Source organism: Salvelinus sp. IW2-2015, linkage group LG27 (genome assembly GCF_002910315.2).
Source record: "Salvelinus sp. IW2-2015 linkage group LG27, ASM291031v2, whole genome shotgun sequence".
NCBI classification, from domain to species: Eukaryota; Metazoa; Chordata; class Actinopteri; order Salmoniformes; family Salmonidae; genus Salvelinus; species Salvelinus sp. IW2-2015.
This window is the reverse complement of record NC_036867.1, coordinates 6,518,941-6,542,454: the sequence shown is the minus strand read 5'-3', so window position 1 is coordinate 6,542,454 and position 23,514 is coordinate 6,518,941. Positions and strand designations below refer to the sequence as shown.

Genomic DNA, 23,514 nt, shown 5'->3' with positions numbered 1-23,514 from the left:
CACTGGGGAGCCAGGCCCAGCCAATCAGAATGAGTTTTTTCCCACAAAGGACTTTATTACAAACATAAATATTCCTCAGTTTTGTCAGCTGTCCCGGTGGCTGGTCTCAGACGATCCCAAAGGTGAAGAAGTTGGATGTGGAGGTCCTGGGCTGGAGTGGTTACATGTGGTCTGCAGTTGAAGCCGGTTGGACGTAGTGCCAAATTCTCTAAAACGACGTTGGCGGCTTATGGTAGAGAAATTAACATTAAATTATCTGGCAACAGCTCTGGTGGACATTCCTGGAGTCAGCATGCCAATTGCACGTTCCCTCAACTTGAGACATCTGTAGCATTGTGTTGTGTGGCAAAACTGCACGTTAGAGTGACCTTTTATTGTCCCCAGCACAAGGTGCACCTGTGTAATGATCATGCTATTTAATCAGCCTCTTGATATGCCACACCTGTCTGGTGGATTGATTATCTTGGCAAAGGAGAAATATTCACAAACAGGGATGTAAACTAATTTGTGCCCAAAATATGAGAGAAATAAGGTTTTTGTGCATATGGAACATTTTGGGGATTTTTTATTTCAGCTCATGAAACATGGGATCAACACTTTGTGTTTATATTTTTGTTCAGTATATATTTCTGCCGATACATGCTTTTACAGGGATAGTGCGAGATTTGGCAATTAAGATATTTTTCTTCTTACTCAGAGTCAGATGAACTCATGGATACCATTTTTATTTCTCTGTGTGCAGTTTGAAGGAAGTTGCTACCTAGTGTTAGCCCATTTACTGGAAGTGTATGGGAACAGCTAGCATGCTAACTGTTCCCATAGACTTTCAGTCATCTCACTTACGCTAGTTAGCAATGGTCGCGAAACTACCTTCAACTTCCTTCAAACTGCATGCAGAGACGTACAAGTTTATCTGACTCTCGGTAAGTAGTATAAGGGCTTAATTAGCAAAATCTTGCACTACCCCTTTAAGAATAGTGAGACAAGTAACAATGTATATTTGTTGCATATTTGTTGCGAGCAGTGGCACGAATAAAAGCCACGAGCACACAGCCACCGCTTCCTCCTCATCCTCTTCCTACAGTGCAGTGGCGCACATCAGTTATATTTCAGATGGTTTCAACATATCGTAAAACTTCAATTAATAGCCCAGGCATTTATTTGCTTAAATCACTAGACACAACAGGCGCTTATTGGAGCCAGGCTTCTATATAAGCCAGGCTTCTATATAAGCCAGGCTTCTATATAAGCCAGGCTTCTATATAAGCCAGGCTTCTATATAAGCCAGGCTTCTATATAAGCCAGGCTTCTATATAAGCCAGGCTTCTATATAAGCCAGGCTTCTATTTCCTTAACTTCTTATGGCTGCAGGGGCAGTATTGAGTAGCTTGGATGAAAAGGTGCCCAGAGTAAACTGCCTGCTCCTCAGTCCCAGTTGCTAATATATGCATATTATTATGAGTATTGGATAGAAAACACTCTGAAGTTTCTAAAACWGTTTGAATGATGTCTGTGAGTATAACAGAACTCATATGGCAGGCAAAAACCTGAGAAACAAATCCAACCAGGAAGTGGGAAATCTGAGTACTTGTAGGTTTTCAACTCATCGCCTATCGAATACACAGTGGGATATGGGTCAGTTTGCACTTCCTACGGCTTCGCACTAGATGTCAGCAGTCTTTAGAACCTTGTCTGATGCTTCTACTGTGAAGTGGGGCCGAAGTTGAGGGGAATGAGTAAGGTCTGCCATGAGCTGACCATGCTCTGACCATGCGCATTCATGTGAGAGCGAGCTCGGTTCAATCGCATTTCTGAAGACAAAGGAATTCTCCGGTTGGAACATTATTGAAGATTTATATTAAAAACATCCTAAAGATTGATTCAATACATCGTTTGACATGTTTCTACTGACTGTTACGGAACTTTTTGACATTTCGTCTGCTTTTAGTGAACGCGCTTCGTGACTTTGGATTTGTTTACCAAACGCGCTAACAAAAGTAGCTATTTGGACATAAATGATGGACATTACCGAACAAAAACGAACATTTCTTGTGGGAGTCCCAGGAGTGCATTCCGATGAAGTTCAGCAAAGTGAAGATTTATAATGCTATTTATGACTTTTGTTGACTCCACAATTTAGCGGGTAACTGTATGGCTTGCTTTTGTGGCTGAACGCTGTTCTCAGATTATTGAATATTGTGCTTTTGCCGTAAAGCTTTTTTGAAATCTGACACAGTGGTTGCATTAAGAACAAGTTTAGCTTTAATTCTATGTAAAACATGTATCTTTCATCAACGTTTATGATGAGTATTTCTGTTATTTGATGTGGCTCTCTGCAATTTCTCCGGATATTCTGGAGGCATTTCTGAACATGGCGCCAATGTAAACTGAGGTTTTTGGATATAAATATGAACTTTATAGAACAAAACATATATGTATTGTGTAACATGAAGTCCTATGCGTGTCATCTGATGAAGATCATCAAAGGTTAGTGATTCATTTTATCTCTATTTCTGCTTTTTGTGACTCCTGTCTTTGGCTGGAAAAATGGCTGTGTTTTTCTGTGATTTGGTGGTGACCTAACATAATCGTTTGTGGTGCTTCGCTGTAAAGCCTTTTTGAAATCGGACACTGTGGTGGGATTAACAAGAAGTGTATCTTTAAAATGGTGTGAAATACTTGTATGCTTGAGGAATTTTAATTATGAGATTTCTGTTGTTTGAATTTGGCGCCCTGCACTTTCACTGGCTGTTGTCATATCGATCCCGCTAACGGGATTGCAGCCCTAAGAAGTTTTAATGCACACAGCTTTAGCTCATTTGGATAGTTCATTGTTTAATTGCAGCATTTTCATATGTCTTAATTTCCTGCACTAATGTGTTATCATTTACACACTGTGTCACGTTTCTTTTGCCTTTGTATGCCTCCATAAATAACAAATTACAAAGAATTCCTTGACAGAATAATTATTCTCATCTTTGACTGTGCATTATCAGCAGTTCTTATCTGACGATTTTTGGGGGGTCTTTACTCCCGAAGTCGTTGACTGTTTTTGTGCTTGCCAGTTAGCTTGAGGCTGTTAGCAACCAATGGCTAGCAGTTTCTTACTGCCGATAAAAACTGATGATTGCCATAATTTTTTCAGAGTCATTACTGAATTATGTAATGTAACAAATCAAACTTTAAACCTTGTAAACAATTCATGGTAACTCATGGTAACCTCCTAAACAATTCATTTAGACTGGGTGTTCATTTGCTGAAATGTGTGCCATTGCCTGAACTATTAAAAGGGACAGGCGGCTATTTGAAACTCAGTGTTTAAGTTTTACTGTAATTACATTTGCATGCATTTTGGAGTAGAATATCCCATTAAGAAGTAACCAGAAGTGACCTTCTCACAGTCATTCTAATAAAACACTGTGCCAGGTACATTAAATGATGTGCTTTGTAATGCAACAGACTACCGTGTATTAGCAATAAATGCTGATGGTGTGGAAGTAAGATGAGGCCCTTGAAAGAACAATTATCCACGCATAGTTTATAGGCCATTCTCCTGTTCTGAAGTATATTTGATTACTATTAAACAAGCACAATCTCTTACAGAGAGCAGGACTAAGCTCAGACAAAGCAAGCTGTAATGAGCTGGCCTGGGTCAACTATAGTTGCTTGATTTGAACTATGTTGACAAGGACCATGTGAAAAGAATATATCAGAGAAGGCACAGTTTGGTTTGGGTCAGCACGATAGTCACGAGTCACAGTGAAATGGGTAAAGACAAAAGGGTAACAGTGTGCTGATCTGCTGTAGCTCACCTTTTGGTGGGTGGAGCTKGTGTCCTGTCGACTCGCACCATCCGGCTGGCCTGATATCCGGAGAGTCTGCGTTTACCCAGAAGTCATAGCATTCTGAGTAGCTGTCGATGTGGAGCCGTAATCGGTAACCAATCACCTTGGAAAACAAACCACAGTATTATGTATGGATGTACATGCGGTCACTATCCCAAACATCAATCCATGGCATGATGTAATTCTGCTTTGTATTCCCATGACCAATAGAGCAGGCTACTTGCAGGGTCTTGCCCTTAACAGCAATCATTTTTCCCACTGCAAATTTTATGAGACTATTACGCAAAATGATGTCTGCTAATGGAAATACAACAACAAACAGCTAATGTCAATCTTGTACATTTGTAAAGTGGTCGATGTCATACGTACATGCCAGGTGCTAAAGTCTTGTACATTTAAACACAAAAGGGATGACATCAAAAACAGATCGACAACACAAAACTACCAAGGGCTTTGTTAGTGACAGTTAAGGGCGATAATTTTCTCCACCCAATACAGTGGCGCCTGGACTGCAATCACAGATCCAATTACAGTGTGACCTGCCCAGTGTGCTGGGAGAGCCCTTGGTTGAGGCTGGTCTGGAGCTGGGCCAGCTCGCTGACTGCTGCAGCTCACCTCTGCCACAGACAGGATGCAGAACATAGAGGGGTGCAGAGGGTCGATCCCCTCCAGCCTCATCCCCGCCTTGAAACCATTTCTGCTAAGGGGGAACGACTGGGCCTGGGATGGAGGGAGGGAGAGAGGGATGAAGACAAAGTGAGAGAGAGTGTGGGAGAGGAGAAAAGAGAGCGTAACAGAGAGCGAATGTGAGGGAGACAGCAAAGGACATAGAGAGGGAAGGAAAGAGCAGAGAGAGCGAAAAAGGAGACCACAAAAATAAATTACAGAAAAGCAGGAGAATAAACCAAACATTGATGAATAAAATATCCTCTCCAGAAAAGCCATACATATAAGTCATGGCGGTTGGACCGCCACGCTCAAGTGTCTCAACAGCACGGTTGCCATAGAAACAAGTGTTTGTGCCTCCGACGGAACAGATGTCCCGTCAAATCCCTTCATAGAAAATTTCTTCCACCACACCTCGTGTTTGTAGCGGAGGAATTAGTTCAGCATGATTCATTGTCAGGGAGAGAGTGAGGGGGGGGGGGGGGGGGGGGGGGGGGGGGGGGGGGGGGGGGACTGATAAACAGTGGAGCATTGCACCAGGCAGCAACTCTCCTGTAAGGAACACAGACCAAACGCAGTGCTGGTCCAAAGGCTGGATAAGTCCTACAATGTCATAGGAAACACTGCCCTACAAGTCTTGCATAGCCAGATCACATATCCTTGCATTGCCTCTGTATCCTTGCTCTCTAGGAGAAGCTAGAAGCCTGGCAGGTGAAGCTACTCCCCTTTAGACTATACAGGCTCTGGGGCAGTGGCACACCTTGATACTTTAACTATTTTAGTGCCAATTCTCAAATCCTTGCTTAATCTTCACTGCGGTCTAATAGGTGTGCTGCGACAGAAGTCCCACTGTCCTCAAAGGCAGTTATTAGAAACAATAGACACCCTGGTATCCACCATACACACACACACTGGGATTTTCTTCTATTTTACAGGCCCCCGTCAGCCCACTAGAAATAAGTGCTGCAGAAAAGCAGCAGGAAAGGCGAGGCTGGGTGTCGGATTTTTCTGCAGTTTTAGCACATTCTCCTCCCTCTCTCATCTGAAATCTGCCTGCGTGGCCTACAACTCCAGCTACTGAGATAGGGAAAGCCTTTAATGAAGGACAATGGCTTGCAATTTGATTTGTTTTGCTCAAAAGAAAACAGATACATTGACATTAATCACGTGGAGAAGATTGCATTGCAGTTCAAAATAAACCATGTACTGTCCTGCAGTTTAAGGTCCCCAACATCCTTCTTTTTAAATCAACAGACTATGTTTTTAACATCATGCAGCTGGCTTATGGCCTTAAAATGCAAATCATAGCTTTATTGCCTGTATAGTTTAGTAAATGACATCTCGGACTGAAAACAGAGGGACTACTTGAACTTGCTATGATGTGGACTGGAGTCAGGCTATAGTAGTAGATACAGTGCATTCGGAAAGTATTCAGACCCCTTCCCTTTTTCCACATTTTGTTATGTAACAGCTTTATTGTAAAATGGATTAAATAAAAATACAAATCTTCATCAATCTACACACAATGCCACGTAACGACAAAGCAAAAACAGGTTTTTAGAAATGTTTGCACATTTATTACAAATAAAAAACAGAAATACCTTATTTATATAAGTATTCAGACCCTTTGCTATGAGACTTGAAAATGAGCTCAGGTGCATTCTGTTTCCATTGATCATCCTTGAGATTATCAACTTGATTGGAGTCCACCTGTGGTGAATTCAATTCAATGGACATGATTTGGAAAGGCACACTTATAAGATCCCACAGCTGACCGTGCATGTCAGAGAAAAAACCAAGCCGTGAGGTCGAAGGAATTATCCGTAGAGCTCAGAGACAAGATTGTGTCAGTACCAAAACCATTCTGCAGCATTGAATGTCCCCAAGAACACAGTGGCCTTCATCATTCTTAAATGGAAGAAGTTTGGAACCACCAAGACTCTTCTAAGAGCTGGCCGCCCGGCCAAACTGAGCAATCGGGGGAGAAAAGCCTTGGTATGGGAGGTGGCCAAGAACCTGATGGTCACTAACGGTGCTCCAGGGTTCCGCTGTGGAGATGGGAGAACCTTCCAAAAGGACAACCATCTCTGCAGCACTCCACCAATCAGGCCTTTATGGTAGAGTGGAAACCACTCCTCAGTAAAAGGCACATGACAGCCCGCTTGGAGTTTGCCAAAAGGCACTTAAACGTCTCTTAGATCATGAGAAACAAGATTCTCTGGTCTGATGAAACCAAGATTGAACTCTTTAGCCTGAATGCCAAGTGTCACGTATGGAGGAAACCTGGCACCATCCCTACAGTGAGGCATGGTGGTGGCAGCATCATGCTGTGGGGATGTTTTTCAGCGGCAGGGACTGGGAGATTAGTCGGGATCGAGGGAAAGATGAACAGAGGAAAGTACAGAGAGATCATTGATGAAAAACTGCTCCAGAGCGCTCCGGACCTCAGACTGGGGCGAAGGTTCACCTTCCAACAGGACAACGACCCAAAGCACACAGCCAAGACAATGCAGGAGTGGCTTCGGGGCAAATCTCTGAATGTCTTTGAGTGACCAAGCCAGAGCCCGGACTTGAACCCGATCGAACATCTCTGGAAACACCTGAAAAAAGCAGTGCAGCGACACTCCCCATCCGACCTGACAGAGCTTGAGAGGATCTGCAGAGAAGAATGGGAGACAATACAAGTGTGCCATGCTTGTAGCTTGATACCCAAGAAAACTTGAGGCTGTTATCGTTGCCAAAGGTGCTTCAACAAAGTACTGAGTAAAGGGTCTGAATTCTTATGTAAAATGTGATATTTCATTTTTTTTAATAGATTTTTGCTTCGTCATTATGAGATATTGTGTGTAGTTTGATGGGGGAAAAAACAACAATTGAATACGTTTTTGAATAAGGCTGTAACGTAACAAAATGTGGAAAAAGTCAAGGGGTCTGAATACTTTCCAAATGCACTATATACCTACTGGTTGATGAAGGTGATGCTTACCTCAGTGAAGAGTCTTAGGGGAGCTGCTATGACCTTCTCCTCTCCCAGGTACTGATCCCACGACCATGCCTTCTTCTTACCCCTCACTGCTGCACACCACATTGATCTGAATTACACCTTTCCTTATAACACYATGGGTCAGATTCCCGGACCCAGATTAAGTCTAGTCCTAGTCTAAAAAGCATTCTCAATGGAGAATTCCTGTGTGTAAATTCATGTATGCAATCTAAATAGCATTTGACAGCGATAAATAATTTGATATGAATTTGAAAAAATGGTCTGTGCATTCATATCAATAAGCACTAATACTGTAGCACTCAGTAATGCTCTAATTGTTTTGTTAGTAGTGTTTACATTTCAAGAGTTTACCTTGTGTGCTTGTCACTTTGTTCTTCATTTTTACGGTGTCCTCATTTGGTCGCTCCTGAAATGACACAGTTGTTAGTTTGCTGACAGAAACTTGGGCAACACTTAACTTTTCAGCCAACAGGTGTAATGTTGTCAGGATATGATAATGAGCTCAGGTGCGGTCAGGTCAGGCCTACTCACTCTTAGACAATATTCCTCCGCCACGCCCTTGCTGAAACTCCTTTTCTTCCTATCCTCTGCCTGCATCATTTGAGACAGGATCGATTCTACAACAACATGATATACAAACGCAGGCCATTTGAATGCAAAAACAAATCAATTACTATTTAAGTTCCACGGTGTGCGTCGCTTTAAGTTGAGACATCTCAATTTACTCCTATTTGTAAGAACATCTCTTGCATTCTATTTTCCCTCTGAACAGACTCAATGAAAGCCACCACCATTCCTTTTATAAAAACATAAAAGGCCTCTGAAGTTTACCCATATAATGCAAAGCAAATTACATTTTACGTCTTAAATTTACTTGAATTGTTCACTGGGCGCATAAGCAGCTTGGCTGTCTGTTGTAAGAGACAAAGTGAAATGGTTTTTCTCAAGGCCTAGTACAGTAACAACCCCATGATTATTGTATAAAGAGGAAATTAATGCATCTCTTTCTGCAGTATATGATGTAAATTCGATTGAGTTCCTGGTAAGAGATAAGGACTGCTTCCCATGAAAGTCAAATTAAGTGAGAGTTGGGTCTGTGGCGGAGGAGGCGGCCGCAGCTGGAGGGGCCCGGATTTCCCAGAAGGCAGTGGAAAGCAGCAACTGTTTGCCTTCCAATGCAGATTAATCGATTGTACTGTAGCTGCCTGGAAACAAAATGGATTCACTGCACTCTGACTCCTGTATATTAATTACTGTATACAATAGTACACTCTTAAATAGGGTTTTGAATGGATTTACAGTGAGTGTACAAAACATTAAGGACACCTGCTCTTTCCATGACAGACTGACCAGTTGAATCCAGGTGAAAGCTATGATCCCTTATTGATATCACTTGTTAAAACCACTTCAAATCAGTGTAGATGAAGGGGAGGAGACAGGTTAAAGAAGGATTTTTTTTAGCCTTGAGACAATTGAGACATGGATTGTATATGTGTGCCATTCAGAGGGGGAATGGGCACGACACAAGATTTAAGTGCCTTTGAACGGGGTATGGTAGTAGCTGCCAGGCGCACCAGTTTAACTCTGTCAAGAACTGCAACGCTGCTGGGGTTTTCATACTCAATAGTTTCCCATGTGTATCAAGAATGGTCCACCACCCAAAGGACATCCAGCCAACTTGACACAACTGTGGGAAGTATTGGAGTCAACATGGGTCAGCATCCCTGTGAAACGCTTAATTTTTGGGTTCCCCCCCATTTCATTTAATTAAAAATCAAGCATAACCTACCCACCCATTAATCAAGGCTAGTCTAGCAGCATCACATAGGTGTCTTTTTTTCCTGGCCATTAGCCAAAAGAAGCCTTAAATAAAGGGGTTTTAAATGATCTACTGAGAGTGCTTTGTAATATTTTAGGTTTTGCCCTCACACTTTTTCACATACCTGCATTTTGCTATCCGTACCCATTTTCAAGGAGCACCCCTCGTCCGATTACCAAAAATACACTCCACCAAACTACGCAGTTCTTCTATAATGCTATAACAACTGCAATTGTTTTTATGAATCTGCTTCGCACATAGGCGACGATACAAGTGACAAGAGCCTAGTATTTTGTATAGACGTGTGAATGTTATGCGTAAAGGCATTTTAGGCTTATGTGTGCACAGTGCCATGTAACTAGAGAAGAGATTTATGATATCATGCTTCTGATCCAATCCTATTTAGAAATATTGTTGTAGGTTAAAAAAAAAAAAAAAAAAACATTTAATTTGATTAAAAACCAAACTTATTAGAAAGACTCACCATCCATTGGTTTATGCTGAGAAAGTGCATGGCTGAATGCAATGGAATTTCGTCTGTTGTTTCTGGAGAAGTGCCAGTATGATCTTATAAGATGGTTCCATGATGTTTATAGAGCATTACATTTCTGAGCAGTAAAAGGGTGAGTTGGCATTCCCCCTTTGTCTTTATATTGGATCTTTATCAAGCTCCTGTGAAAGGTTTGGATGTGCGTAAAACCATCCATAGACTAAGTTACCTTTTCTGTATTATACGCCCATGGGAAACAATTATGGTGCCTGTAACTGAAGACAGCATATTTTTTTTTAAAGTAGTTGTTTCATTTTTTATTAGAATTTGATTAGAACCGCAGCTTTTACCCCCAAGCCACAAGACTGCTAAATAGCTAATCAAATGGCTACCCGGACTACCCGCATAGACCCTTTTTTTCACTAACTCTCTTGCACAGATATGCACGCACACTGGACTGTACCCACACACTCCCACATACTTATGTAACAGGTGTAAAATATACTTTATGTATTTCACCGAATATCCCTCATATATATTTGAATGTATTATTTTAAAAGTTATTTTGAGATGTATTACACTACTTTCAAGAGTGAATTATTTGATTGTATTTATTCTAAATTGTGTTAATGCTGTGATGTCATCAACGGGAGCCATGCTTTTTCTCCTCCTTTCCTTGCTCAGAGCGTGAACAGGAGAGGTATGTGTTATGTATGCTCTGGTCTTTTGAATGTACATGTTCGCAAATGTTCACAAATGCACAAGAAATGACAAGGAAAAGTTATATCGTCACTGATTTAGTGTTGCATTACTGTTTATAGGAATATATATTAAAGGTGAATGGGAATAATGTTCGAGTGCAACTTTGCAAGGCTAGCCCAGCTACTGTTAGCTTTGTTGTAGGGGAGAGTCTCTTTCAGGTGCAGACAGCATGAGTTTTCTGATGATTTTCTTACGGGTATTCGGCACTGTCTTTTGTCAGGCAAATATACTTGTATGGGAGTCCAGACGGCAGCATTAACTTTTGCATTGTATTTGTACCCATTCCATGCAGGTATGTTGTGAAATGTGACGATTTTGTATTTCATGTTTAATGTGCCTAGTTACCCCACATTCATTTTGTTACCTGTCCGGTCATTTAAAAAAATTGTGTTGTTAGTTCATTAGTATGCCTCAGGTATAATGGTACAATAGTATACTCTCTAAGAAATATTGAGCACTTATTAGCAGATTATTAGTGTACAACATTTATAAAATGAAATGAGCATTTTCTTGTTGATGCTTTTACTCCTGGGTGTGCTCAGAGCGTGATGAGGAGAGGCAAATATACTTGTATGGGAGTCCAGATGGCAGCATTAACTTTTGCCTTGTATTTGTATCCATTCCATGCAGTCATTAAAAGAGAGACAACTGGCAGAATTGTGTCCAGAGCCTTATCTTCCATCTACACCTTACCAGAACACAATGCAGAAAGGTACCGGTACAGAGCAGGTTACACTTACATTACACTGACAACCCAACACACACACACATACCTTCACACTCACCACATGCACTGCTGCTTGTCACTTTACCCCTACCTATATGTACAGTACATACAGTGCATTCGGAAACTAATCAGACCCCTCAACTTTTTCCACATTTTGTTAAGTTACAGCCTTATTCTAAAATGGATTCAATAGTTCCCCCCCCCCCTCATCAATCTACACACAATACCCCATAATAGCAAAGCAAAAATGTTTGCTAATTAAAAAATTTAAAAGTTCAATACCCGTGCGCACTCGACTGGGAGACCCATGAGATGATTGTAGGTTTTTGGTTTTTCTCCCTCTAAAAACAGAAATAAATAATTCTAAATAACAAACAGGCTTTATTTACAAATTAGTAACAATGTCTCACCCCATGTTCAAGAATGGCCTTTTTCCTTTCCCTTTTTTTTATTTTATTGTTCATGGCTCCTGAGTGGCGCACAATGGGATTGCCTTGCAGTTCTCCAGCTGTCTGGATGAAAAGCGTGCCCAAAAGTAAACTGCCTGTTACTCAGGCCCAGAAGTTAGGATATGCATATAATTGGTAGATATGGATAGAAAACACTCTAAAATGTCTAAAACTGTTCAAATAATGTCTGTGAGTATAACAGAACTAATATGGCAGGCGAAACCCCGAGGACAAACCATCCAGGGGGGGGGGGGGGGGGGGGATGAGGTCAAAGGATTTTCCAATTGTTTTCTATGGGATACCCTTATTATTAGGGACCTGGTTGCAGTTCCTATGGCTTCCACTAGATGGCAACAGTCTTTAGAAATTGTTCGATGTTTTTCTTTTGAGAAATGAAGAAGTAGTCCTATTCATTGTAAATATCACTCTAGGTGGGCTCTACTGTTTTGGTGCACATGAACTGGAGTGCGCTTCACGTTGTTTTTATCCGGTATTAGAAACAGTTTATTCCGTCTTAAATTTTGATCGATTATTTACGTTTTAGGGTACCAGGGGTTGGATTAGGAACATTGTTTGAAATGTTTACAGGTAACTTATTAGATTTTACAGGTAACTTATTAGATACTTTGTCGGCATGTTGGGCGAGTTGAAACCAGTGTATTTCTGAATCAAACTCGCCAAATAAATTGACATTTTTGGGACATAAAGAAGGACATTATCGAACTAAAGGACCATTTGTGATGTTTCTGGGACATTTTGGAGTGCCAACAGAAGATGATCTTCAAAGGTAAGGCATTAATTATATCGCTATTTCTGACTTTTGTGGCGCACCTGCCTGGTTGAAATATGATTTTCATGTGTTTGTATGCAGGGCACTGTCCTCAGATAATCGCATGGTTTGCTTTCGCCGTAAAGCCTTTTTGAAATCGGACACAGCGGCTGGATTAACAAGAAGTTTAGCTTTATTTTGATGTATAACACATATATTTTCAAGAATGTTAAATATTAGAATTTGGTATTTTTGAATTTCACGCTCTGCAATTTCACCGGATGTTGGCCAGGTGGGACGCTACCGTGTGTAACCGAAGATAAATACCACGGGTGGGCACAGAATACCAACTGGGATAGATCCCGAGGCAAATGTGGCTTACCAGTGAACAACCGGGTGTTCATCCTTAACACGGTGTCTCAGAAGTTTCTGTCCATGACTGATGCAACCCGAAAAAGAGTTAATGAGTACTTGAGGTCATGAGAAAGTCTGAACATGGCCTGCTCTCCCTTATGTAAGGGATTTGGCACTTTCCCATGTTTACTACAGTATGTACTATAGGCTATGTTTACTTGTCAGACTGCACAGTAGCCTAATAAACAAATGCAGGTAGCGTATATCTTCAAAATGCTTTAAATGCTTTATTGTCCAAATGTAAAAGCATATACTGTACAGTATTTCATCAGCATCTTTTTGCTTTTGTTAATAAAATAATGATAAAAATACTCTTTCAAACACACACGGTCACGTTGTACAGCGCCATTATGGCTATTAGCAGCACTATATTTGGGCCTTTATGGGCAGCGCACAATTGGCCCAGCATTTCTCTCCCTCTAAAAACAGAAATGAATGTTTTGGCCTTTACAAATATTATTTTGGCCTTTATTCAGATTACAATCGCTCACTTTCATTTTTTTATTTTTTATTTTTTATGTGCACATATTGTAAATGTAAATGTGCACATATTGTACAATCCAGGTGTGCAAAGCTCTTAGAGACTAAAAGCCAATTTATGCTTGAGACGAAAATGTGGTCAGAAGCGTTGTATGGAGGGTGTGACGCAATTGCGGAGCCTCCAGCGGCATGCAGAAGGCCAAATTGAGCTCTGTACCGCATCGCCGTGTGCTGCCCAAATTTTGTAACAATGCAGAGGGCTCTGTATAGCGCTGCATTGACATAATTGGTTGACAGTTGGTCCAGTATAAACACAAACTCACTTCCATGACAACTTTCTTCATAACAGCTCTGCTCAGCGAAGCGCAAGAAGTATTAATGCCCTGAATTCTGCATCGGAATGACCATGCAGAGCCTTTTACCAAGAAAGGCTCACAAATACCACATTTACATAAGTATTCACACCCTTGAGTCAATACTCAAGAATGTGAATACTTACATAAATTTGTTATTTCTGCATTTCATTTTCAATAAATGTTTTAAGATTTCAAAAAATACATGTTTCACTTTGTCATTATGGAGTATTGTGTGTAGTTTGATGAGGGGAAAAAACAACTTAATCCATTTTAGAATAAGGCTGTATCGTAACAAAATGTGTAAAAAGTCAATGGGTCTGAATACTTTCCGAATGCACTGTATATCTGGGACTGAATGTAAGGTGGGTGAGATTCTTTTTAAATATTTCATCAATTTTGAATTCAGGCTGTAACACAACATGTGGAATAAGTCAAGGGGTATGAATACTTTCTGAAGGCACTGTAACCACAAGATAACCGTGTATGACCCTGAAAGGGACTCAAATCATCATTCTGACCATTGACCACTGGTACCCTGTTAAGTGAACTCTCTAGCGGTTCTGTGAACCTCCAAAGTGACTCACCGTTTGGTATGTGCACCCGCCCAGTCTTTCGGCCAATCAGGGACTCCTTCTCCGAGCTTCCATTCCAATCAYATTCTATGTCTTCACAGATCTATTAGAAGCCAGAGACTGAAAACAACAAAAACACATTGGTTCGGAATGATAGGCAAACATGCAATTGTCAATTAATGCAATGCATTTAACTTTGTTTACACACCAATTCATGTAAACGTGCCATATTCTAAAAAGTAGAAACAACTACTTGTGAGGCAAAGTCCTCTGCTATCTAACATTAACAGTGTCCCCAAAACAACCTAGAGATTTCATTTTATATATATTTTTTTGTTATCAATAAGGTTTGTTTATAAACTACAGCTTAAATAATACTGCAATGAGGATTTGATTGAATGGCTCCCATATTCTCCCTCTAAATGCCACTGCATTCCCAGGCAGTCAATAGAACCTTCCATATTAGATAGGGAGGGCCTATTATTAATTGGTGGAGTGATGGGAAGGTCTCCAGGAGGTGTGACAGAGAGAGGGGGAAGGGAGCTAGTACTTGAGGAGGCCTGAAGGTGAGTGTGGATGATCTGACTGCAGCCTCTCTGATTAACTGGGAGAGGGTGGCTGCCAAGGCTCTGGGCATGGGGTGGCGCTGCGTGGCGTAACCCTCCCTTGCGGGACTACGTTGATCTAATTGTTTCAGTTGACAGTGAAAAAGCCACCAGGAGGTGTTTGATGTGTGTGTGCTGTACAGAAGAGAGCGGAGAAGACCAGGTTTGTGGGAGTAAAGAACTGAATCCTAAACTGCATGTGTGCATGTTAAGAACAGTAGGGCTAGCTCTTCATGTAAATATTGCATTGCACATCGAGTTTACATTTGAGGCATTTAGCAGAGGTTTCAGCCCACAGCATGTCCTTTGACCTTCAGTAAAGTGGTTGGCGACTGCGCAACCGTGTAAACAACATAGCCTTATTAAGCCCACCACAACACTAAAAGCTAAGCACAATTTATATTTTCCAGCCATCTCCACTGCTGTTATCCAAAGAGACAATTACACCCCAGCCCCAGGAGACCAGCTACAGCAACAGGCCTTTGTAATGCAGCATGAACTGTGTACCTGACAGGAATTAATAAAGTTATCAACAGGCTCCAATTCCATAGAGATAATAGGATGGATGTTGCCACCTTGACCTGATGCTAGCGGGGGGGGGNGGGTTATTAATGGGCGCTACCTAAAATAGATTCCATTTACCTTGATGGCGTGATGCACTACTCCTGGGTATTGTTCATTGGTCACAAATGAGCTCTGTTACACAAACATGCATAAATCTAATAAAGATAATGGCAGCCCAGCGGCCAATACAATCATACATCATTCTCCAGACAGAAAGAGAGGTGTGAGAGAAAAATAGAGAGATCTAGATAGAGCGGAAAAAAAGAGCGAGCGGGATTTTAAAAAAGAGTGAGGGAGAAAAAGAGAGAGAGAGAGACCTCAGCAGGATATGTATAGGTGTATTTATATGCCCACTACATGCATTTACAGTAAAGGGAGCCATTACGTGTTACATTGAAAAATCTAACTGAAAGTGGTGGCCATTTTCATGCCTCCACAATGAATCAGTCCAAGACAGATCCATCATAAACCCGGCTCCTTTATGTCACTTCTGAATAACAAGAAACTGAAATATCTGACACACAGAGGCTGGTCTATTTTTGTTCACAATAACAGAGCTCGCTAAGAGCATCCAATAAACACTGCACAAAAACAGAATTCACATTATAATGGAGACTCCACAAAAGTGTTCAGTGGATGGAAAAGGGAAAAGAGAAAGATACCAGCAGGGACATTGAGGAAAATATGTTCCTGGTTATCTGATGCTTTCAGTGCATTCGTGGCAAAAGGAGGGAAGTGAATCGGTCCTTTCTCAAAGTTTTAAGGCTTGGTGTTTGTAGTCAGTACAAGCCTTTCAACCTACAGTTAAACTCTCCCTTTGTCTGTTGAGCAGCTTAGCTCAGTCTCTCTCTATGTGCGCTGACAATGAGGAGCAAAACAAATCACTGTTCAACTGCCCGTGGGACAAAAGAAAGACCAATTGTAATCTCTGATGGCAGAGGCCCTGCGGTAGGCTGCCATACAGATAAAATATCTCTGAGACATCTATAATTGGTCTCCCTAAATTATTTGGGTTGCGACTCCTGCTGCAAGTGGATCCCCAATTATCTCCTGTGTCATCTGAGAATACACCCTGCGTCCGATAGTTGGGGATTCACAGAACGCTTATAGAACACTTATGGAATGCTTATTCTCGGTTCACTGGCACATTTGAATGCAGGCTGAATTAAATGTACAGGTATTATTAATCAATGCTGTCAAGTGTCAAATATAGCCTGGTAAATGCATACGGTCTGGAAAATAGAAAAGAAAAAGGGGAATTCATATCATCCTACTAGACACAATGTGGTGGCGTCAAACCCTTTTTCATACATTTACTGCTGGGGAATCATCTATTCCCTTTCCAAAATGTAATTACTACACAACAAATTTGAGATCAGAATTTTAGCACACAGTGTTAAATGTAGCACTTTCTTAGAAATGATATGTCACCCACCGAAACAGATTTAAACTAACACTTTTCAAAGTGTTCACAAACTAACACCCCTAGAGTGTTGGGCCTTAACACCATGAGTGTAGCAAATTCGGACTTAAATTAGGATTGTATTGAACAGGCAAAACATAAACTGTGTACGTGACCAATAAACTTAGATTTTATTTGATTTAGTGTTACAGTATTTTTGGGGGGTGTTGTAACATCACAGGTTGTAAAGCCTTATTTTAATATTTCCCAGCATGCCTTTCAAGTCAATGTGAGAGATACCAACCCATGACTGTGTTTGTTAGTGACAGAGAGATGCTTGTTGCATTCAATAACTCTTCATCCTGAAGCTGTCCAAGTACCTGCTAAAGTGAATATGTTTCAATTTAAAGTGAACCCTTCATGACCATATATTGTAAATTTGATAAGGTCTTTAATTATGAACTAGTTATCCTCAACATTGTGGTCTGAAAATCTTGGCTCATGGGCCATATCAGACCTGCAAGTCACAATAAGCTAGTTTGTGAAGTGATTAGTAATTCCTATCAGAATCCAGCAATAATTGGAATATTATAATCACCCACAACCTGCATTCAGAATGACTGCTATGGTGAAGGACTTGACAAACAAGACTGCCTAAAGCATATAAACTGGAACAACCATCTCAGTAACGGGTGCAATAGGTCCAACCCCTTACAGGTTGGATTAGTTTAGAAATTGTATAAGATCAATTAATCAAACAACATGCATGCAGAAACATAGATATAAAAACAAACTATTCTAAAAATCTACCTGCAACAAAGCATTCTGGGAAAAATGATAGAGGCCCCTCCTAGGTCTTTTTCACTCAGAGAATTAACGGAAATGAACTAAACACAGTGGAGTAACAACACCACGCAGTGTTGATTCCACTGTGATTCAAATAACACTTAATTTATTCACCACAAGTGGTGTCAATTTCAATCCCACTAGAATCAACACTCAGATATAACACACTTTTAACCTTAACACCGAGATTTTAACACTTGCAAATTTGCTGTGTATCTATTGCTTCTAAAGTTTTATTTATCCTATGCAAGGAAAAAAATTCTAAAGCTGTAGAAGAAGGCCAAAAGATACATTTAAAGACTAGCTTTATAGGCTTAAAACACATTTCTCCTATGGAGCCAATCACTTCATCCTTAGTTTCTATTTGAGGACTTTCTGTAAGCACAGTTGTTTTTGTCTACGACAGTGTACAAACACTGGAATGCATGAGGGCACTTTGGCTAAGGGTTTTTGGAGCTTTAGTATGCGGTATGCTCAGGGAATAGGGACCACCCACTCCCTCCTGAGTCTACACAGCATGAGGCTACACAAATTCGCACATTTTCCTGGACTTAGCAGATACCCGCGTCTCATTTGCTTCAACACAACAAAAGGAGAGAGCCTGGAGGCCATAGACAAACCGAGTCAACGGAGTGTTATTGTGCCCTGGGTTTAGATTTTTCATAGAAACTGGCTCAAAGAAACCAAGCAAGCTGGGATCAAATTTGTTTTGATTTGATTGGGAACTACCTATGGAAAATGCCTGGCGAGTGATGAATAGCACACCGACAAGTTGTGACAAAAAGTGACAAACACAATGATTGGATGACCACAGGGTACGACTACAGGGTACGTCCTGTTTTATTCTGTTGCAAAGGGAAAAAAGAGATTTGTTCTTAATCTAAACAATGCTTCAAGACTGCATGCTGGTGGCACTCTCAATATACTCCAGTAAAATGGCTCCTGATTCAAAGTCAACGTAGGCTTGATCAATAGTCGGTCTCTGAGGCTGGTGAGAAAAATGTAACTGGCACACATTTACATTCTATTGAAACGGGAGACCTGCTGTTTCAAGACAATCTGCTTTGTCAATGCCATGAAGATATAAGCTTATAGCACACTAAGCACAGTATGAAATTGAGCAGTTAGGCTTAAATGTCCTTGGCATACAATGGCAACAAATGTCACCATGTTATCATAGACTACATCAGAGTGCATATATGAGGAGAATAAATATTATAGATGCAGAACTACACTCAAGACACACATTTGTCTCTCTCAGTGACATATACATAAGTATGTTCAAAATAATTATGCTGACACCCTTTTGTTCTGTACATGAAGGCCACATAATTTAACTTACTTGAATGTCAGACCAGCCTTGGCACTGACTAAGCTACTCAATTCAATCTCAAATCAAAATGAATAGGTCCAGTATCTGATAACACATAGTATCCATGAATGAAGAATCCATTAAATGACTGTGCATCATATACATTTTATCACCAGATTTCAATGACAATTCAGATCATCAGGATTTCATGACCTGAGGCAAGAGATGAATGGGATGGCAAAGTAGAAACTTCATGTCTACAGCATGTCTGTTGCGAGATTAAGTTGAGAAACTGGTCTTGATCAATTGAAATGACTTAACAACATCTATTATTGTTTTGTATATTGGTAGATAACCAGAAAGCACATTTACAACTGCTTTGGAAAGTCAGTGCATTCTCTTTCAGTAATCCTGTCAAAGAAAGATAAGAGTGTAATCCAAAACCAGAGAGACTTTTTCTATTTTAGGGCAATGCCTTCTCTATTTCAGTTGTGAATAACATTTGCAGATACGTACAGCATATATTGCTCAACCTGTTGCATAATCACATATTTAATGCATGGATTTGACTGAAATTATACACTTCAGTCACATTACTAGTAATGACTGGTTTCTATAATTGAGGCTAAACGCACAATTGAAATCAACAGTGTTTTCCCCTATTGAGGTTGCAAGCACGTTGCTCAAAAATGGCTGTGTGCCCCAGATCTGTGATTGGCTTTCCTCCTATTGAAATCTAAAACAATGGCCAACTAGTGCTATGTCCCAAAAAATGGACATACACAAAGAATTACATCCATTCAACATCGTTTTTAACAAACACAATAAAACTACAACTATAAACCTAAACAGAGGCGGTCACTGACATGTTCTGTGAAGGGAGAGAGCCAAGCCAATACCGCAGTACTGAAGTATTTAAGTTAACAGGATAGTCTACGTGACAGAAACCTCTGTAATACTTAACTGTGTGTATTGTACAGTGCTATGAGAGCAAATGATGCAAGAAAACAAATGGCTGGATGTTCATTAACACATTATTCAAGCTGAAACATTAGATGACAAAAAAACCCTAGGCTTGCATTACAAGTGTTATAGCATTGTTTATATGCTTTACAGTCAGTAAGAAATGTCTCTTACCCAGACAGTAGGCTACACAACCTGCAAGACAACTTTAAAGAGGAAAATACTTGATTTATGTTATAAAGTGTCCAACATTAGATGACAAAAAAAACCCTAGGCTTGCATTACAAGTGTTATAGCATTGTTTATATGCTTTACAGTCAGTAAGAAATGTCTCTTACCCAGACAGTAGGCTACACAACCTGCAAGACAACTTTAAAGAGGAAAATACTTGATTTATGTTATAAAGTGTCCATGTAAGTAAATAAAATGTGCTCTCAGCCTCCAAAAAAGCCCTTGATCCATCAGCAAGAAGCATTTCCCCATCAGAAAGGAGAAAGTGTTCCCTTCACTCAAATCACATGAGAAGTGCACATCAAAGTTCAAGTTCAATACCATTTCAACAGATTAGAAAAATATCATTTTTCAGTTCATTGTTCAGTTCTACAACATTAATCTAATCATAAATGTAATATGACATACCATCTTAGCTTGACAGCAGAAGAAAAATGCAAAAACTAAGGGATGACTTCACAAAGCCTGTGCAACATTCTCTAGAGATCTTGAAGTCACAACGTAAGTTAGGATACGGTTCCACATGTTGTCACATACGATTTACATTTACTAACACACCAGAGACAAAAGTCACAGTTTATGTGACTTGTTATTGTTGAATAGTTCTTCCACGGATACACATTAGCTGAATCGTGGATTCTCAAGCCAAAACAATTTATTCATGTTTAATCTGTGTGTGCTATAACAGGAAGTGTTGTGTGGCAGCAATAGAGCAGTGTGGAAAGCAGGAAGCAGATGAACAACTTCCCGACACTGACATCAAAATAAACACCACAACGATCTATCCTTTGATGTGTCTTTCTGACAATCACTCAGCAAGACACAAAATCACTCACCTTCAAAGTGAATGTAAATGATGAAGTATTGAATGGGAATGCCTGCCTAAAGAATAAAAAGTGGACGAGTGCATGACGTTGTGATGCTATAGGATATACTAGACATAACCCACTGGGCACACACTGGTTGAATCAAAGTTGTTTCTACGTCATTTCATTGAAATGAAGTTGACTTCTGTTCCCAGTGGGAAGGGTTTATTCTCTCAGAAATTACAGCAAACAGAATAATGCAGAGGCTATTCCTTAAAACACTAATGAGTAGTGTTTTAGTGAGTAATAATAATTGAATGACTAGAGAACTAAAGGAAAAACTATATTTGAAAAAGCAACAAAACATAAATCGGGGTGTCTACTGCTATGTTTCAGGCTTATATATTCTTATTTTGTTACTTTAGTGACTGTTTGTTTGCCTGTGGTAACATTTTAATGCATAACATTAAAGAAATAAGCGCTTACATCATTCTTAACTCAACCGGTGTATATCATTCCCAATGTACCTATTTTTCTTCCGTTTTCTTCAGGTGAAATTATAAGTGTGCATCAAAACATTTCATTTGAATAGGATAAGGGGTTGACAATTATTAGTTGGGTTGAATGAAGATCATTATTGTTAGAATAAGGAAACTAACCTTAATCTCGGGAATGAGATATTATTTTATATGCACTTTCTGGATAAATCGCAGGAATTAAACAAACAACGGTTGATGTTACAGTGTAATTGAAAAAACACTTGACAAGTTGACATTTAGGCCCAAAGTTTTACAAACAAAACATGACAAACCTTAAACCTGGTTGGTTCAAATAATCAGAAAATGTAGATGTTGTTCAACAAAATGTAGAGGTAATTTAAATAATAGGGCCAAACAACTATATAAAACTGACACTCCACCCAACTAGAAAACAACCTGGATGAGAAGATAGCCCTGAAGTCAAGGAAATAAAAACAACGTAGCAAAGCTTCATTAATAACTTTTTACAATTGTAACTAGTCTCCTCGCACAAAGACAGTTGTAACTCATCACGATGACACATTGTTACCTACACAAAATCCTAACGTGCAAGGTTAAGACGAAACATTTCCGAGAAAAATTATAGTTTCACTTAGCTTGACTGCCTTGCTGCGCATTGTTTAGCCTACACTATCGTGTCACATGTTTGGAAAACGTTACCGCAACAAATTGACGAATACATAGACAGTTATTTTACTTAATTTAGTGGGTCAGTAGTTGAGGGAAGGGGCATTTTATATGTTCGCTAGTTTAACAGGAGAAAACATGAGAGATTAGAGCGAGGATAGTCATCTCAACGTATCTGAACACGATGGCAAAACCCGAGACGCTATTCGAATTGTTTTCGTCCCACATATTGGAGCACCCCTATAGTGTGTGCTTGATCATCTTTTAAAAACAAAGTGCAGTTATATGAAATGTTGAAGTCCTTACCCACACGGCTGTCGTTTTGCCCCTCAATGTTGTGACAGGCACTGGTGACAGGAGGAATAATGTTCTCTTGCTGCGGTTGTGCGCATGCTCTCGAACAGCCCTCTACTGGAAGAGTCAAAACGAAATATTAGATTGTGATCGAACAGGTGTGAAATATCGTGGCAGGGAACACGATATATGTATATATTTTTAAAAGGTACAAGACAAAAAAAAAGAGTAAAGGGGATTGTATAAAATGTACATACTTTCTTACTGTAAATATAATTCTCCAAGAAAATATTAAAAGACTAAGCAGTTGACCTTTCCTTATCAAGTCACCTTCACCAACTGACCTATTTTCAAGTTTGTGTAGGCTACTTACTGTGCTGTTATTAAAATAATCTAATGCAGCTGTATTTGATTTTATAACAGTTTTATTGATAGAAAGTTAAATTAAATGTAGCCTATGTCATATAATATGATTGTATAGCCTATATGATGCATACTGTATGTGCTAATCTATAAAAACGATGTTATGGGGTCAATTCAATTGACAATGTAATCTAATTGAATTACATGCAATCATGAAATTTAACAAATTTTGGCACACATCTCTATAACTAGAGTGGCCTATATCCCACGTTACACCAGAGTTACAATAGAATAGACACCAGAGTTAGAGTAGAATAGACACCAGAGTTAGAATATATGACTCAAATCGGTTTTATGTAGCAACATTTTTAATTGTTTTTTTTACATTGGATAAAAGTAGAGACTCAGAGCTACAAAATGGTGTATCATACACTGCATTTTCGAGGAACAATGGGAAAGTAATTGTGCTTTGAAAGTTGATAAACTTGTAAACTCACTTTTGAGAAAAGAGAATGTTTTGGTACCTACTGGAGAGCTCTCCTTTGTCTACACCCACTCAGCATTGTTCACACCCTCTTAAAGCCAGCCCCATTCCATCTTCCAAATTAG

At 39.9% G+C, this 23,514-nt stretch overlaps 1 protein-coding gene across 4 annotated transcripts in view; it reads right to left on the bottom strand.

Moving 5' to 3' along the window:
- The window catches only part of LOC111953543 (lethal(3)malignant brain tumor-like protein 4), a 128,244-nt gene extending 105,602 nt beyond the window's left edge, over positions 1–22,642 (bottom strand). Inside the window, exons 1-7 of one of the 4 annotated variants that reach the window (XM_023972901.2) lie at positions 22,555–22,642; positions 14,366–14,473; positions 8,047–8,132; positions 7,867–7,921; positions 7,498–7,586; positions 4,461–4,565; positions 3,813–3,948 (exon numbers count right to left, since the gene is read on the bottom strand). In XM_023972901.2, the coding sequence (XP_023828669.1) occupies positions 3,813–3,948; positions 4,461–4,565; positions 7,498–7,586; positions 7,867–7,921; positions 8,047–8,115 (454 nt within the window). In that variant the 5' untranslated portion in view covers positions 8,116–8,132; positions 14,366–14,473; positions 22,555–22,642. The remainder of the gene's footprint in view (positions 1–3,812; positions 3,949–4,460; positions 4,566–7,497; positions 7,587–7,866; positions 7,922–8,046; positions 8,133–14,365; positions 14,474–22,554) is intronic. The other 3 variants (XM_023972902.2, XM_023972903.2, XM_023972904.2) reach the window with 3 other exon arrangements.
- Between the last annotated feature and the right edge of the window lie 872 nt (positions 22,643–23,514).